The 18,651-nt window shown below is 45.7% G+C and overlaps 1 protein-coding gene across 3 annotated transcripts in view; it reads right to left on the bottom strand.

The window, feature by feature from the left end:
• The window catches only part of LOC111980466 (zinc finger and BTB domain-containing protein 16-A), a 124,472-nt gene that overhangs the window by 31,393 nt on the left and 74,428 nt on the right, over window positions 1-18,651 (bottom strand). For all 3 annotated transcript variants that reach the window (XM_024011204.2, XM_024011202.2, XM_024011203.2), the window contains exon 4: window positions 13,272-13,358. In XM_024011204.2, the coding sequence (XP_023866972.1) occupies window positions 13,272-13,358 (87 nt within the window). The remainder of the gene's footprint in view (window positions 1-13,271; window positions 13,359-18,651) is intronic.

The following is an 18,651-nucleotide window of genomic DNA, read 5'->3' as shown; positions in this document are numbered from 1 at the left end:
GGGGGGGGCTGTTTATCTCTTCCTCCTGGCTGGGGGATCAATTGGGGCCAGAGTGTACACACCAACAGGCATTCATAGTCTAGAAATGAAACTAAACACAGTGAGCCACTAGCTAACACCCTCTAATTTCCCAAGACAAACTGACCAAACTAGACGGACCAGAATTACACTAAACCGAGATAATTAGCCAAACTAACTTAGAGCACAGTCTTCAAATTATTTTTTTTCTCTTACTTTCCCTATTTCTTCTTTGATGCTGTGGATTCCAGATGAAGTAAAAAATAAAAGGAAAAGGAGCAGAGACATATAGGAGTTGAAACTGAACCAAACGAGGCTATATTGAATTAAGAACCCAGATCAAAGGTTTACCAGTAATGACAAGCCCCACAAAATTGCTAATTAAATGTACAGCATTCTAGAGGAATGGATAATCAGGTAGAAGCGCTGACTCACTCACAAAGCCAACACCTGTGCAAATAGACAAAGCCCTTATCCAGCCCGTTTGGAAATCCTAACACCAGAATAACCATCTGACAACATTCTTGACACAGAAAAAACACAATTTCACCTACACACACAGAAAATGTACCCCTCCCCTTCCTTTTCAGGAATTAACACTGAGCCGACTCACAGTTTCTGAGCCTTATCTAGCTTTAGCGCCATTTCATTTTGTGGGGTTTCTGTGACTTGTTAAAGGCCTGACCAGGTTCCATCTATCAAAACAATCCTGCTCCTCTGAAATCTTCTATTAACTGATAAGAACCAGGCCCTCCATGGGAGTAATGGGTCCCACCTGAGTTCCCACTTCGCACTGTCATCCGCCATCGAGGGAAAACTAGTCCCTTCCTCCGAGGTACAATGCCTCCACATTCCACTCTTTTTTCTGCTTCCGTTTGTCAGACTCTGTTTAAAAAAAAAAAGCAGTCCACACCATTTCTGTGAGAGATTTAGGCTATGATCCTGAGTCACTCCAGTCACACAGCATTTTGTCAGACTTTGACAAACGCCAGCATACTGTAAGTGACAGCAATACCCATAATTCCGAGTCACAGTAATATGATTTAATAGGAAAAGCACAAGCTCATCTGGCTTGAAGAGTGGCCCATCTCACTGAGTCTATCGGCCTAATGCCAACACAGAGTAGAGATTTACCGAGGTTAAGCCACCATAATCAATATGACACTGTTAAGTGCACTTTGATTGTGCAGTGCACATTGGAGATGGACATTCTACATACCTTGGTGCTCCCCCTGGTTTACAGCCGAGCATTCTCCAAGCCTAAACTGCCTTTTGAATGTCATTGTTCCGGGGACATTAACTTTTATATGATTTGATGAGATGTACAAAGAGAGGATGCGGCGGCCATCTTAATTTGTATTGCTCCTCGCGCCATTAGAGTCCAGTCGATTGGCCGGGGGGAGCTAAGGTTTGTGTAATCACACACACCACACACCATCCTTTCACAGAACACAGGTAGCGAGCGACGGTGAGCGGCTAAATTGGCCAGTGTGAAACTCATGTCACTAGGCAACCAGATCTGATGGTTCCTTTGTGCGGGGTGAAAGGTTGGAAGTGCTCACACTAATCTCCCCGCTTCACAATTAAATAACAGAAGAGCCATTTCAAACCCTTCTCCTCTTTCTGTGGCGACAACAAAAAAAGAAAGTAAGTCAACTCCCATCTCTCCTCTACCAATTCCTTCTGTGCTAATCGAAAGGTATTTGCACTGTAAATTAAAAGTGGCCTCTCGCGTCACTGTGTTTTTACACAATGAAGCACTTCTAAAGATGTCCGCAAACGGCTCAAATCTAACTATGCAGGAAAATGTACTCCCAATACCGCTGTGGACAAAAGGGCCTTGGCTATAAAGCCCCCACGCCACAAGGTTAATATGTGGTAGGAATATTTCAAGGTGGGAAACCGAGACAAATAGGAAGACAGCCAGGCTACAGTGTTGTGAATGTTAAATCTGGGGGAGTTAATGCGTGTTGGAGACAGGATGGGCTGCTGGGGTCATATTGTAACGTGCTGAGAGACATCTCTGAGAGCGAGGGGGTTTGGCGTCCAGATTGCCCAGCTTCTCCAGCTTCCTGCTGGCTTTCTTTTACGGAGCGTGAATCGCCGAACCTCCGGGAGTCCATAATCTCCCCTACGAAACGTTTTATTTCCCCCTCCGGACGTGCGCTGCAGTCTCTCGCCAACAATGTGCCATAAAGCCCGCTCGCACTGATGGATTTTCCCCGACTGCTCCGCCAAACGGATTCTGATATCCCAATTTGATGCCAGATCCCCCCCCTTCTACAACAGGCTCTTCCTTCACTACCCCCAAAACTGTGTTGTTCCCCATGTTCCCGTGGCGATGCCACAATGCCACCACGACACCTTTTAAGCCGTGACCCAGAGGCTAGAGAACGGAGAGGCCCAGTTGGGTACTTCTCACTGGCTGGGGTAGGCAGTGGAAGGAAGCTGTGTCGGTGCACACTCACACACACTGCCCCTCGCATAGACTCCTCAAAATGCACGAGGCACAGTCAATAAACGCACAACTCATTGTGGGAATTTACACTTGGCCTAAAGGCTAAACATTCCTGCCACGGCGGATGATTACTTCTGGGTGTTGGCCTGCCGCCGTCCCACCGCATGGTATCTATCAGGCCGGCTGAGCATCCCTACGCCTGGAAAACTCATTTATATCCTATCAGGGGAAAAAATTTGTTTGGAGAGGGGAGCAGAGAGAAAAAACAGGGAGAAGAAGAAGAGACTGTAGTCTAGGTCTGCACTTGATTTAATTTGGTCACTGATACTGACTCAGACCACTTGTACACTTCTTATTTTGGGAAGTGAGTGAGCGAGATGGAGGAGAAAAAAAAGTTATGTCTAGGAGAGCGGAGAGAAGAGGAGCGTTGAGTTTAAGGCCTTTTAGGGCTGCAGAAGAGGTTGATAGATCCACTATTAAAATATGTATTTGTTTATTTGGATCCCCATTAGCTTTTGCAGAAGCAGCCTCTACTCCTCCTGGGGTCCAGAAAAAACACAACACACTGGTACACTGATAGACAAAGACAGTCACACAAATTTCAAATACAACGATATTCAAACAAAATAAAGAATACAAAAAAAACCTGTGTGTGTTAGAGTGTGTGTGTGTCCCCGCCGTTCCAAGAGACGTTTCACCTTTTTTTAAAGGTAATACAGCTGTTTGCTTGAGTAATTGGAGATGGAAGGGAGTGCCATGCGACCATGGCTCTGTATAATACAGTGCGTTGCTGTGAATTCGTTTTGGACTTGGGGACTGTGGAGAGACCCCTGGTGGCATGTATTGTGAGGTATGTATGGGTGTCTGAGCTGAATGTTATTTGATTAGGCAGACAATCTGGAATTTTCATTACAGTAATACTTCTCATAAAAACTAGAAGAAAAGCAGTTCATCTCCTCAACCTGGAAAGACTGGCCTGCATGTTGTTGATGTTAGTTCTGTATATGTGTAACAGGGTTAGTTATGTTTTCACTTGACACTGCAGAAATAGGTATTCGATGTTTATGTATTCCTATTGGTTGGTTGAATTTACATATCAGTAAGGTGTTATGCCATTGGTCATACATGCAGATAGAGGGAGACCGCAAACTGATATTGACAGGCAAGCGGTACAGTAGGTCACGCTCTGAAACGTCTATTTTCATATCTACAATGTACATGTTCTGATGTGTATATATTTATGTTTTAGTCATTTAGAAAACTCTTATCCAGAGCGACTTACAGGAGCAATTAGGGTTAAGTGCCTTGCTCAAGGGCATATCAACATATTTCACCTAGTTGGTTAGGGGATTCGAACCAGCGACCTGCGGTTACTGGCCAAACGCTCTTAACCACTAGACAACGTGTGTGCTACCTGTAAAATATTGTGGGCATCCTGGGATGTGTTTCGTATGTTATTGCAGTAAGAGATGAGTTAGCATGCATGCTCTAATTGTAGTGGTCACATTAGCTCCCTGCTAATTCACTTATTTCCATGCTAACAGACCAATCAAAAATCTACAGCCATCAACATACGGTTGTCCTGCACATCTAATGTGCTTCCTTGTGTCTATTGTCAGGTACTTACGTTTGTTGTATTTTGTACTATTTTTGTCACTGTGATGTTTGATTACAAAAGGACCAGTCTGATATTGACATGCAAGTGAATAAACATCAGTCAACTGGGCTTGCTGGCTGGACAGAGTTACAAAGTACAATCACATCTGTTATACTAGTGACGAGACTTTGCGTCTTTGCTGGACATCTGTTACATTTGCAGTTACGGGCAAGACGTACTGCTCTCCTTTGAGAGCCAGTTGCAGCTTTACAGGGTCTTCCTTTGTGGGGACAAGACCAGAGCCTGAACAACTAGTACATTTGATGTGTCAAAAAACACAGAACTATTTTTTAGAACAAACATACCTAACCCATCTTCACAACAACTTTGTCAATATGACTTGACTATGATATTTGACCATCCAATGTTATACCAAGGAGTTTATTAATTTTCATTCAACCTTTATTTAACCAGGCAAGTCAGATAAGAACAAATTCTTATTTACAATGACGACCTACCCCAGCCAAACCCTAACCCGGACGACGCTGGGCCAATTGTGCGCCGTCCTATGGGACTCCCAATCACGGCCGGTTGTGATACAGCCTGGAATCGAACCAGGGTCTGTAGTGACACCTCTAGCACTGAGATTAAATGCCTTAGACCACTGCACCACTCGGGAGCAAATGAAAAGTTCAGCTTCCTCAACTTGCTCAATGGTCACACACTTTTTACACAATTCCAGATGAAGTTTAGGTCTTTGAGACTGTTTTGAACCAAATACAATGCTTTTAGTTGTAGATGTATTTAAGACCAGTGCATTATTAAATCACCCATTCTGGTACTGACTAACTCCTTATTTAGAATGTCAGTGACCTCACTGGCTTTGGGTGCTGACATGTAGAGAGTGGAATCATCTGCATGCATAGTCATTCTAGCATCTTGTAAGACCGGTGTCAAGTCATTTATAAAAATAGAGAAGGGTAATGGCCCAAGGCAACTGCAATTACACAGATTCTGAATGACAGTCAGCTGAAAGATTTCTTTAACTGCACTTGAGCAAATGTTACCCATACTGCATAGCACAACTATTTTAACTGGGACAGTGGGAGGTTTGGGTTTCAATGCTTGGCCTATGTCACCTGTTAAACTTCTCCCGCAAAGTCAAATGACCCTGATGTATTCTCAGTCGCTTTCAGTCTTTCCACTTATCAAGAGCTTTCACACAGGATGATGACTGAAAAAAGACTGGGCAAAACTAGAGAAGGTGAAAACAAAATGGGAACGGTTGAGTTCTGATTACCAGTAACATCAAAAGGAGATTCTCCTCTTTCAGTCTCCTCTTTCAATCAGAAGGGGGTCGGTCTGGGTGAGCCCATTCTTGTGGTATATTTAGGAGATACAGTATCCCTTCCTCTGAACCCTGTGACCTTCGGTGGGAACTAGGCATCACCTGGGAGGAAGGACCATCAAGGGGACCAATCCCAGCCTCTCTACAGTTTAGCCGTCCCATCAACTGTCACTCCAGGTCTCACAAGGACACATATCTCAGCATTACACCTGATGACCTAACAGGGGACAAATACTTTTACATCAGCCAAAAGTGTCCTTGCAATTCATAGTGGTTTAAAAGGACACAAAAATCTACATAATACATACACAGTACACTTATGACAACTATGCCTCAATAGGGTACTAAGAAGGGACAAAGACATTTGCTACAAGTGCACTCCACTGTGGTTTACAATACGATATCTGCGTCGACCCTGAGTGCCCTCCACGGGCATTCAGCAGTCAGACAGACAAATGGGTAATCTGCCGGAGTGAAGGACAGCTTGCTCAATAATGAATGGCTAGTGAAATATGGTGGCTAGCGTCTAGCCATGCTCATCAGCATTACTGCGCACCCGATGAACGCAGCAGGGGGGCCTTCATGATGCTAACGCGACAATCAAAAATGAAACGTTACCCGATAACCTTCAAGTACCTCCAGTTACCATTTCTAGATGGTTTGTGCTGAATAAACGTGGTTAATGTTGGTGTGGTAATACATCTATTTATTCAACCTTGATTTCCACATAAACACACCAGAATTTAAGATCTTTCAGGCAAACAGAAACGCTTCATACCAAGGCTATGTGGGGATCACACGCACACACTATTCATTGTGGCTCTAATGCTCACTGACAACTTAATAACGTCACAATTAACTAAATGCTAAACAGACGCTCCCATTCGCCTAATGTGATTGAGATAATCAACACTTTTGACGTGACCCCTGTGCACCGGTGGCAATGGTCCAATTTAGGAGAGTCACGTGAGAGGGGTGTGTGTGGGGACTGATTGGAAGGCCACCAGTGTGAACATTTTCAGATGTGGGAGAGAAAAACAAAGTGGGGGTGGGAGGGAAAGCGAGAGAAAGAAGGAAAGAGGCCTCATTGCTTATTTTCTCCCTGTGCCATAACACAGGCGTGTTGTCCTCCCTTTTCTCTTGCTCACTGTCCAAACTATTTCTGTCTTGAGAAAGAAACTGTTTACTCTGTGGCCCGGTCGCTGGAGTCACGCCGTGTTCCCACCGGCTAAACCCACTGTTGCCTCTCCAAAATGTTTAGCATATTTTCCCTGTAACACAAGACTTAAAAAGGGAGGGGAGGAAAAGGGGGAGAGAGGGATAGAAAAGGAGGGGTAGTCCCTTCCATTATTTAGGGATTTTCACTGAGGAGCGGTCAGAGGGCTTGTCTATAAACAGGACTACCACCATCTCATGGAAAACACGTTGCTTGGCCTCCCGAGTGTTGCAGTGGTCTAAGGCACTGCATCAGTGTTAGCTGTGCCACTAGAGATTCTGGGTTCGAGTCCAGGCTCTGTCACGGCCGGCCGCGACCCGGGAGACCCATGGGGCAGCGCACAATTGGCCCAGCGTCGTCCGGGTTAGGGGACGGTTTGGCCGGCAGGGGTGTCCTTGTCCCAATCGTGCACTAGCAACTCCTGTGGTGGGCCGGGTGCAGTGCACGCTTACACGGTCGCCAGGTGCACTGCGTTTCCTCTGACACATTGGTGCGGCTGGCTTCTGGGTTAAGTGGGCATTGTGTCAAGAAGCAGTGCGGCTTTGGATTGTGTTTCGGAGGATGACCAGCTCTCGCGACCTTTGCCTCTCCCGAGTCCGTACAGGAGTTGCAGCGATGAGACAAGACTAACGATCAATTGGATTACCACAAAATTGGGGAGAAAACAGGGTAAAACCCCCCCACCTTGCTTCGCTTTCAAACTTGGACGAAATCAGATGAGCTTCCAATGCCAAGTGACATTCAGATAATTTGCATGATCGGCAAGAGCGTCCAATTCTAGAGGGGGGCAAAAACTGACAGTGCAGATGTAGATGCATTGATGGCACTCATATTACGTCATCAAGCTCAAAAGTCACATCAGGACATGGAATCTCTCTCCTCCTAGTTCAAACCATTAAGATGGGTCTTGTGTGAGAGGGGTGTGTCTCATGTGAGAGGGGGTGTGTCGTTCAAGCGTGTTGCTAAATGATCAATGTCAGGTGCTATAATGTGATTCCACCAGTGACTTGTGAGGTGGAGATGGAACCCTCCGGAGCTATATGAGAAGTGATATACAGTGCCTTCGGAAAGTATTTAGACCCTTGAATTTTTCCACATTTTGTTACGTTACAGCCTAATTCTAAAATTGATTAAATAAAACAAATTCAACAGCAATGTACACACAATACCCCATGATGAAAAAGTGAAAACAGGTTGAGAATTTTTTGCATTTTTATTTTAAAAAATTAAACAGAAATTCCTTATAAGTATTCAGATCCTTCGCTATGACACTCAAAATTGAGCTCAGGTGCATCTTGTTTCCATTGATCATCCTTGAGATGCTTCTACAACTTGACTGAATTCCACCTGTGGTAAATTCAATTGATTGGACATGATTTGGAAAAGCACACACCTGTCTATATAAGTTCCCACAGTTGACATTGCAGAGCAAAAACCAAGCCATGAGGTCGAAGGAATTGTCCGTAGAGCTCCGAGACAGGATTGTGTCGAGGCACAGATCTGGGGAAGGGTACCAAAACATTTCTGCAGCATTGAAGGTCCCCAAGAACACAGTGGCCTCCATCATTCTTAAATGGAAGAAATTTGGAACCACCAAGACTCTTACTGAGGAGTGGCTCTAGGAAAAGGCACATGACAACCTGCTTGGAGTTTGCCAAAAGGCACCTAAAGACTCTCAAACCATGAGAAACAAGATTCTCTAGTCTGATGAAACAAAGATTGGACTATTTGGCCTGAATGTCTGGAGGAAACCTTGCACCATCCCTACAGTGAAGCATGGTGGTGGCAGCATCATGCTGTGGGGAGGTTTTTCAGCAGCAAGGAGACTAGTCAGGATCGAGGCAAAGATGAACGGAGCAAAGTACAGCGAGATCCTTGATGAAAACCTGCTCCAGAGCACTCACAAGCTCAGACTGGGGAAAAGGTTCACCTTCCAACAGAACTACAACCCTAAGCACACAGCCAAGACAACACAGGAGTGTATTCCGAACAAGTCTCTGAATGTCCTTGAGTGGCCCAGCCAGAGCCCGGACTTGAACCCGATCGAACATCTCTGGAGAGACCTGAAAATAGCTGTGCAGCAATGCTCCTCATCCAGCCTGACAGAGTTTGAGAGGATCTGCAGAGAAGAATGGGAGAAACTCCCCAAATACAGGTGTGCCAACCTTTTATATATCCTGCCTGGTTGGCCCTGTCCGGGGGTATCGTCAGACGTGGCCACAGTGTCTCCCGACTCCTGTCTCAATGTCCAGTATTTAAGCTGCCATAGTTTGTGTCGGGGGGCTAGGAGTATGACTCCTTGACTCCTTGATGACTCCTTGCTATCCCCAGTGCACGTGGTCGTGCTGCTGCTCCAGTTTCAACTGTTCTGCCTGCGGTTATGGAACCCTGATCTGTATATCGGACGTGGTACCTTGTCCCGGACCTGCTGTTTCTAACTCTGAATGCTCGGCTATGAAAAATCAACTGACATTTACTCCTGAGGTGCTGATCTGTTGCACCCTCTACAACCACTGTGATTATTATTATTTGACCCTGCTGGTCATCTATGAACGTTTGAACATCTTGGCCATGTACTGTTATAATCGCCACCCGGCACAGCCAGAAGAGAACTGGCCACCCCTCAGAGCCTGGTTCGTCTCTAGGTTTCTTCCTAGGTTCTGGCCTTTTTAGGCAGTTTTTCCTATCCACCGTGCTTCTACACCTGCATTGTTTGCTGTTTGGGGTTTTAGGCTGAGTTTCTGTATAGCACTTTGTGACATCGGCTGATGTAAAAAGGGCTTCATAAATACATTTGATTGATTGAAATTTGATAGTAGTGTCATACCCAAGACGACTCGAGGCTGTAATCGCTACCGAAGGTGCTTCAACAAAGTACTGAGTAAAGGGTCTGAATACTTATGTAAATATGATATTTCAGTTTTACATTTTTTATAAATTAGCAGACATTTCTTAAAATCTGTTTTTGCTTCGTCATTATGGGTATTGTGTGTAGATTGATGAGGGAAAAAAACAATTGAAATCAACTTTAGAATAAGGCTGTAACATAACAAAATGTGGAAAAAGTCAAGGGGTCTGAATACTTTCCGAAGGCGCCGTAGGTGGGAGTCAGGTTGGGCTGCCCTTAAAAATGAGGTAAGCCTGGGGCCTCCCGGGTGGCGCAGTGGTCTAGGGCACTGCATCGCAGCGCTAGCTGCGCCACCAGAGACTCTGGGTTTGCGCCCAGGCTCTGTCACAGCCGGCTGCGACCGGGAGGTCTGTGGGGCGACGCACAATTTGCCTAGCGTCGTCCGGGTTAGGGAGGGTTTGGCCGGTAGGGATATCCTTGTCTCATCGCGCACCAGCGACCCCTGTGGCGGGCCGGGCGCAATGCGCGCTAACCAAGGGAACCAGGTGCACGGTGTTTCCTCCGACACATTGGTGCGGCTGGCTTCCGGGTTGGAGGCGCGCTGTGTTAAGAAGCAGTGCGGCTTGGTTGGGTTTTGTTTCGGAGGATGCATGGCTTTCGACCTTCGTCTCTCCCGAGCCCGTACGGGAGTTGTAGCGATGAGACAATATAGTAATTACTAACAATTACTATTACTACCACGAAAAGGGTGTAAAATTTAATTTAAAAAAAAAATAATAATAATAAAAAAATGAGGTAAGCCAGACCAGGGCAGTGCAGTGGAGTAACCTACTGCGTGAACACATACATTCATGTGTTCATACCGTGCATGTTCTGAGTAATGTACATGCATGCACAGGGATACATACCAAGTAACGCTAAATATAAAGCCTGTTTCACAAGCAGTGTGAGTCTGAGCGGTTGAAGAAGCACCGTGGCAGCTGATACTTCTGACGTCAACTGGCCAGAAGGGATGCCACAATAGTGCCCATTGAAAGAGCAGCATTACCCAGAAATGGGCATGACTTCAGGGCCAAATATTGTCATTTGAGAACAACAACCCTTGCTGCCAAGCAGCCGCTCAGATAACATCTGGCTTTGATGGTCAACAATGTTTTCCCCTCCTATGTTTTCCTCTGTCTGGTGTTCGACCCCTGTACAAAAACAGTGTTTTATATTTAATTATTATTACAGTCATTACAAAGGAAAATAATAGGTCTCCAATTGCACAATAACTAATATTATCTTTATATAATAATAATTTTTATTTCAAGTCTTTCATCCAATGTTTAGAGTGTACAGCACACATGTAAAAAACAGACAGTTTGACAGAGTATTTCAGATGCGCGGGGGGGGGTGTTTAGGAGACGGCGCTATGACTGCACGAGGGGAACAAGTGAGAACAGGCCTTCGCTCTCTGCCCTTCTGTACGCTCTCTGTCAGCCTGCACTGCCAGGAATCTGAGACCCGGACGTTTACGACGCCACGTAAAACTCTGGTCATCCTAAACAACACCTCCATGTCGACGTTCATTAACTATTTACATAGCGGGTGCGACACAGTCACACAACCACCGGACTGTGGACCGAGGGGGTAGAAGGTGAGTGGAGAGGAAGAAATCTCTAGCTGTTAAGTAACAGTTTGTTTTCTCTGGGGTTGGATGGACACAGCAGCTCTCAGAGGAGCGCTTTTCTTACTATGAAAAAGATGTATATTACATCTCATTGTGAACTTTGTGTCATTCAAACATTTCTGTATAGCAGAATGAGAGTAAACAGAACAGAGTGATTCCTCACTGTTCACTCACCTCTCAATCTCACCTTACATGAGTCATGCTTACTGGAAACGTTGTTCTAAACGGTTTCAAGTATGAATAATCATCTTCCTGACAGTGTACAGTAAGTTATGTATTGCCACACAGGCATACACAGAACCGCACACAAACAGAATAAGGTGACAACCCATTTTCCAGAGCTAGTAAACGGAGTAAAGCTAAGCATATGGGTGAGCATATTGAGGGATGGAGCCGGCGTATCAGCCTAGCCATGCGTTACAGCACATTTTAAAATATAAGCCTGGCGGGCCTCGAGGGAGACTGGCCTCACTGCTGTTCCAATACCTGGCAGGAAGACAAGTCGTGCTGCCCATTTTTCTAGACCAGACTGGAATGCTATATTTAGAGCTGCCTTCCTTTCTGCTGGTATGCCTGTCCAATCATTAGCCTTGTTTAACCCCTCTTCACTCCGGGACCCTCGATTGGTCAAGGCCGCTCCGGAGGCCCTAGCCGCTGTCAAATAGGGGGCCTGCTCAAGTTAGGCTAGCCCTGAGACACGAGTGTCAAAAAATGCGGGGCCAACAAGATTGCTCCGGAAAGTTGTTCGAGTCAGGCTTGGATGAGACGTGTCAATGACTCCATGATACTGGGTGTCACATAGTCCATCCTGATTCTGTTTGGGTATTTTTCTACTGCAGTACACAGAGGAGCTCCCCCCATTTCGAATACAAAACAGAGCATGACTTCCCTGCAGGTTGAGTAACATCAACCTAACAATGGCTAACTCTCAATGAATTAGAGTACAACAAAACTATATCTACTGAAAAAGTTTTCATTTGAGGAAAAAAAGGAAGAGATAAATGTATCACTTGGGAAGACATTGAGGTTGATATAGTGACAGGAGAACATTGCTTGGATCACATTACCAGTCCATAGTCCTGAAAGAGGATGGCTTGTTGTTTGGCCAGTCACATAAGTGTGGAGTGATAGAATGGCTGTAACCCAGTAAACCGCGGGTCACACACATCAATGCTACACACACCAGAGGTTGTGACCCATCCGACACACTCCGGAGTCCAACATTCACAACACACCTAGTCACCCTTCCCACAGTATCAAGCAGCGGTGGATCAACACACTGTGAGTGGAGGGAAACCCGAGTCGGCCATATATGAGTGAGTGACCTTTGGAATCTGCTGGAAAGACGTCGCCATCCTCATCCTCCTGTCGCTGATACGCTGATTAACAAGACTGGCTTGCCAAGTGAAAGGCACTCCCCCACCGTCCAGTCCCGTACTGATTACCATTGCTTTATTAAAAGGCCTGATATGATCCAGTCCCATCCAGCTAGCCAGTGGACGGTAGGTCCCAGGTCTGGGTGTCTCTTCCCTTCCCCCTCTCTGGCATCCAGGCTGTGTCATCAGGCTGAGGGAGCCCGTGTGCCAGGGAAGATTCCAGACCCTCACCTTCCACTGCCCACTGTGGCGCAAGCCAGCCGGCTTATAACCATAACTCAGAGGGGTTCGGCTTTATGCCAGAAGCCATGCATGTGGATATGTTCACCGCTGGGTCTTTCTGCTTCGGTCAGCGGCAAGCGCCATAATACATCACCTATTGTAAACTCACGGTGGTGTAAAAACACTAAGACTCAACTATCATTAAGGTCAACTAGCATATGTCGTTACTCAATATGCTTCAGACCATTTAGGCACACTAAAATTCATGTTTTTTTGGCCATATTTATAGCCATCAATCGGACCCGTTTCGCCTGAATTGGTTCAAACTTTAAGCTCAAGAGCGTACTGTAGACAATTGCACAACAGACACAGAAATAGATGGTGTACAAGACCATGGTGGGAGTGGAGCAACTGTTTCAAAGAGATCACAATCTCCCTAACACAGAGTGATGGGGGAACATGGCCCGTACATGTGTAAAGCCTTATTGAAGCAGAAGCGGGGGGCTGTGTTCTTACATGTGTGGATCTGTCTGTGAGCCTCCAGAGCATCCTCCTTCTGGAACTGGGCTCCACACTGGTCACAGACAATGGCCTTCTCACCAGCTGCAACACAGGAGAGGAGACAGGAGGGTGTCAAATATGGATGGATGTTTATAGACCGTATGGACAGTATATGAATAGAAAAGGTGTGTACAGCAGTAGTTATATAGGATGACATAATATGGTTCCTACAGTGTAGTTGGCCTAACTGTACTTGCGTAGTACAGCATGTGTGGTAGTACTACATAGCCTTCGGAACAGCCATACCATTTTTGTGTAGTGAAAACATGTATTTAAATTAACAAACTGATACTGCCAAGAGCAGAGCAGTGTGCAGGTTTTCTTTTAAAGATATCATAAAAAACAATTCCCACACACCTGCAACAAGCAAACTCAGATGTATAAGTGATGTTCCTATTTTTGAAAATTGGTATTGACATAGTACTGAATATTACATGAGCCATTGTGTCTGAGCAGCTTTATTAGTGCAGTATGGGAACATGTGCCAACGTTGAGCCTCTTCTCTTCACACTGCACTTCTTCAATCCAATTCAGTTCAATAAACGTGATTTATTCCCCAGCCAGGGGCAATGACAAAATAATGTTTATTGAATTGAACTGTATGAGTGCAGCATGAGGAGCGGAGGTATTTATCAAAACACAAACAGGGGGTGCTATGGGAGCACGTCAAGGCTCGCTAACTCGCTGTCCTACTCCACCCAGATATCAAACAGGTGTGTTCGGTGTTCCTGTGTGGTCCTGATCCCAGGACAATGAGAACCCTAAACCAGACCTTGGCTGTTCTGTTCTTGGCATTGTCTCCAAGGGTTACGACACCCTCCGGCGGCAGCAGCAGCAGCAAATCAAAACAGGAAGTTAATTCTCATAACTTTTTTTGGTCTCCGAGATGGAGAGAAACTGGGTGTAGGTTTCGCAACACTATTACAAAACAGCTACACTGTTAGTCTGAGGAAGACAAGTTACACCGAGGCATGATGGACAAGATGGAGTTGTACATTTGCCAGTTACTTATGTAACTTATGTAACTGTTCGAGTTATTGTACTAGACCTTAACTGTCAATTCACACACTCACAGCACAAGGCATTAGTTCCTATAGCCATTTCTTCTACAGAAATATGGACTTCAGTAGAAAAAAAAACTTGCCAAAGTAATACCCTTGATTTTCTGCATATTTTAAGGCAACGTATGGCCAGGGATGTTTAATGCAGAGTTGAACATATGGCACAATTTGTCCGTTAAAAGATACTTAACCTTTGGAGAGGGAACCGTGTTCAGGTGAGATAGACAGAATATCACATTTTAAATTTGCATTAATAAAAATCAGCTCCCCCTGCTTCTTCCAGAGCCCAATGGAGATTATTGGATATTATAGGGTCAGGAGTCTTTCCTGGTTGGGTCACATAGTCTAGAACACAGGTAGGCAATTAGATTCAGCTGCTGGACAATTTGAGGATGGTCTGGAGGCAGGAACTTAATTATAATAATTTGTAAAATGACCATAATTAAGGCCAAAAAAAGATTATTTTCAAATACAATAATTTCATACCTTGATTACATTGAGACATGTTTATTTTATTTGCGGGAATACTTTAAATTAAAATCCTTTTCAGCTGAATTCTTAGAGATTTGAGTGTCTTTTGACCAAAAATTCAAATACAAAAAAAACAACAAATATGAAAAATACATGTATTATTTAGGCCGGTTTTGGCTCGCCGTTCGCCTGTTGCCGACCACTGGTCTAGAAAAACTCCTGGCCCTAGCATTGACTATAATGCTTTTTTGACTGCTAGTTTCATTCAACGTACTGTAACCATGAGCAGTCCTCACTAAAAGGGGCCATGAGCCAATTCAGTCTTTACCTGGGGGGATCCAGCACAGCGCAGGCTTAGTTAACCGGGGCCCCACAAATGGCGCAACACTAACCGCTCCCCAGGGAGGCTGAAGTGTACACCCCGGCACATGGACATAAATCCTTAGAGGAAGTGGCGGCGTGACGCACGTGTCTCTATGTGGACAAAACCTCTGTGGCACCTCATTGGTGTGGGTCATTACTGTCTGAGTGGGGAGGAGGACTGATAGAGGGGTCACAGCACCCAGTCAGCCAGCCACCCAGCTGGCAGGCAGGATCTGTTCAGAGGGCCACTGAAAAACCCTAACCCAAATTAAAGTGATACATTTTCATCCCCTTTCCTACTTATTTTTTATCAATAGAAGGCATCTCGTAGCCAGACAGAGGAGAGGTGAGAGAAAAACTCATGCCTGGCACAGTGCCTCCCCCTCTCCCCGACCCTCTGCCCCGGGTAGTGCAGTGGAAGCACCAACTCTGCGGCTCAAAATAACTGCCTGCCTCTCCAGAGAGAGAAAGAAAGAAGTGGCTATAAAATAATTATTCTCTAACAACCCCCGCTTCCTCCCTCCTTGGCCTCCCTCCTTCAAGTTGCCACAACCGGGCCCTAACCTGACATAATGGGCCTTGCACAACTGTTGCTTCGAATAACCCAGGGAAAAGGAGGGGGAGTGGTGGTTTATGCCACGTGCCACTGAAGGACCCTTTTTGCTTCCTCCTCTGTAATATTGCACAACATATTTTGGCAGCGGGATTTTTGTGTTTCAAAAGAAACAGAACACTTTGTTTATGGCCTTGCGTGGCAACCGCGGCGAGAGGAAGCTGCCTTCTCCTTAAGGAGATGGGATATGCAAAAAAACACATTTCCAATTCAAACAGGCATATAATACACACTTGTACATGTGTGAAATAGGACAAATATAAGCACCTACCAAATTATTATTATCAAAACAAAGTCACGGCACAGATTGGAGGGAGGTGGGGGGGTAGTGGGGGAACTCGAGCTGAGTGAAGAGTGGTCGCGGTGGGAGGGCTACAGTGTGTGTTTGTGTAAGGGGGGGTTACCCCTGATTGGAAGTGCCAGTAGCCCACCCCACGGTGTGTCTGTGCTAACCCAATCTAACGGAGCCCATCCGCGCCGCACCACACACACAGCCTGCCCTCAATGTGATCGCATAACCATGCCATTCAACGGCACTTCTCAGACAGAAGATGCAGTTTGTTCCTTTTGTGGAGAGGCAGAGAGAGAGCACGAGAGAGAGAGAGAGAGAGAGAGAGGGAAAGGGGGCAGATCGAATGAGAGAGAGAGACAGAGAGAGAGAGGGAGGGATATTCGAGCAGACAAACACAGAAACCAACAAAAACACAGCCTGGCTGTTCGGTGAGCCTACACAAATGGGTTATGCAAGACAGTAAACTGGGTGCAAAAAAAAAAAAATTACACACACATCCGTCAGAACAATGAGTACAGACACCACGCTCTCCTTTTTTCCTCTCTCCCTCTCCTCTCCCTTCAGCGGTAACGAGCTGTGCTGTACAGTTTTATTTACACTACCCTCTTATCAGTCACAGAACAGTACGGAGACTGCCAATTGGAAAGGACAGCCCAGAACTGTGTGTTCCCTCGCTCAAGTAGATGTGTACCGCAGGCAGCACATTTTTTATCAACCAAGACAAAAATCCTGGGCCGCAGCCAGGATTCCTCTCAAAACACACACACACACACACAGTGTGTTACGCACACACGAGAGTATTACGCACGCACAGACACAACACACATAGACCAAGGGCACACAGCACTGACTAACAAACATATACAGTAATTTATACAAATAGACATACAGCTACCCATAGACACGTGCAGCACAGACACAGACAGACAGACAGACCCACAGACAAAATACTCGGAATTACACGATTGTGTAAGCAAACACTGTACAGTAGATAAGATAAAACTGTTTTCCCCCTTGCAAATCCTGACCATAAGGACATGGGAGAGCGGTTAGCTGGTTTACAATGATATTGTTATCAGCAGGGGGGAAAACAGAAATAAAAAGAGAAAATCTTCAGGCCACATGACAGTTTTATGGTCTACTGCTCAGAACGAGGATGTCTAGAGACGAGGAAAGCAGACAAATATTGACTTGCCGAATGTGAGGGCGTGTGCGTGCACACAGACACACACCAAAGCAGTCTCTGAATTCAAACCCTCAAAATGGATGCGCTTCAGCACAATCAGTCACCCTTGTTTATTGCTGCTCAATCTCTTAATCCATTTTGCCTGCAAACCAATTTGTCTGTCCAGTAGGTCACAAACAGGCTTTTTTCTTCCTCGCCCTCTCTGTTGCTCGCTCTTTCCTCTGAATAATAAAGCTATTTTCAGTGCTCTTGCCCTGGGGAGACCAGGGGCATCTCAGTCCACATAACGCCCCCCCCCCCCTCCTGACGTCAGTTAGAGCCTTGTTCAGGCAGTACACTAGTCTGGGCCTCAGCCTTGTCTGGGCCTTTGAAGGCCGGATTGCCTGCCTGCTTGTCTTAGCAGCCACACTAACTCACATCCTCCCTACCAGGACAACTATCCAACCACTCAAGAAACCAAAATAAACAAATCCTTCCAGCCCACCAAACTACTAGGGCCGGGACGATACTAGTATCGTGATACTTGTTAGTAAAGAAACAAAACACGAAGCGGATTTAACTTATTTCGGAAAACAGCCCAAACGTTGGAAACAAAACATCATTATGTTGTCATCCAGAGTCAATTATTTATTTTCCGAGCTATAGCACACTATATTTTACATACAACAGCTTTTTAAAAAGCTGTGTGTTCATTTTTGCCATGGAAAAATATTATGATACTGGTATCACAACCCTACAAACTACCTTTCACTCTTTCTCCCCAACACCTTCCCTCTCTCTGCCACAGAGGTGAAAGTTTCCATGTGTTCTCCGGCTTTACCTACTCCCCATTTTTTTTCGGAAGGGGGTCGCTGGACGTTCTTAAGTTATGACATGTTGGCGTGTTCCCCCTCGGTCCGGTGCGCTCGCACACAAAGGCCTCTTAAAGCTTTGGGGAGGAAACATGAGCCGGGCCGGGGAGCAGAGAGAGGACCCACTGGGGCTTTGCTGGTGTGAAGTGGCAGGAAATGAGGACGGGACCTCCTGAAGTCAGTCCGGCTGGCTGCCCCTGTTCCCCCTCTGCTCCCTCCAACACAGGGGCCATTCCTCAAGGAAGACTTCCATTCCTCAAGGCAAAGAGGCCTGATTTGAATAGCCTTGGTCTCCACAATAGAGGGAGACCAACTCCTAATGTGGAGGTCAGGCCAGTTTGGGCCAGCTGTCCTCAAAAGCGACCGTTGGGATGACAGAAACAAAATGGCTTGTTAGGGTAAGACAGCTTTCATTTGAATGGTTTGATGAGAGTGGATGCAGTTCTCCCTTTGCACTCAAACCAAGTTAATTGAACCAACACAGACAGGCCACTGGTG

This window comes from Salvelinus sp. IW2-2015, linkage group LG20, assembly GCF_002910315.2.
Source record: "Salvelinus sp. IW2-2015 linkage group LG20, ASM291031v2, whole genome shotgun sequence".
In the NCBI taxonomy this organism is placed as follows: Eukaryota; Metazoa; Chordata; class Actinopteri; order Salmoniformes; family Salmonidae; genus Salvelinus; species Salvelinus sp. IW2-2015.
This window is presented reverse-complemented; position numbering and strand designations above follow the sequence as displayed.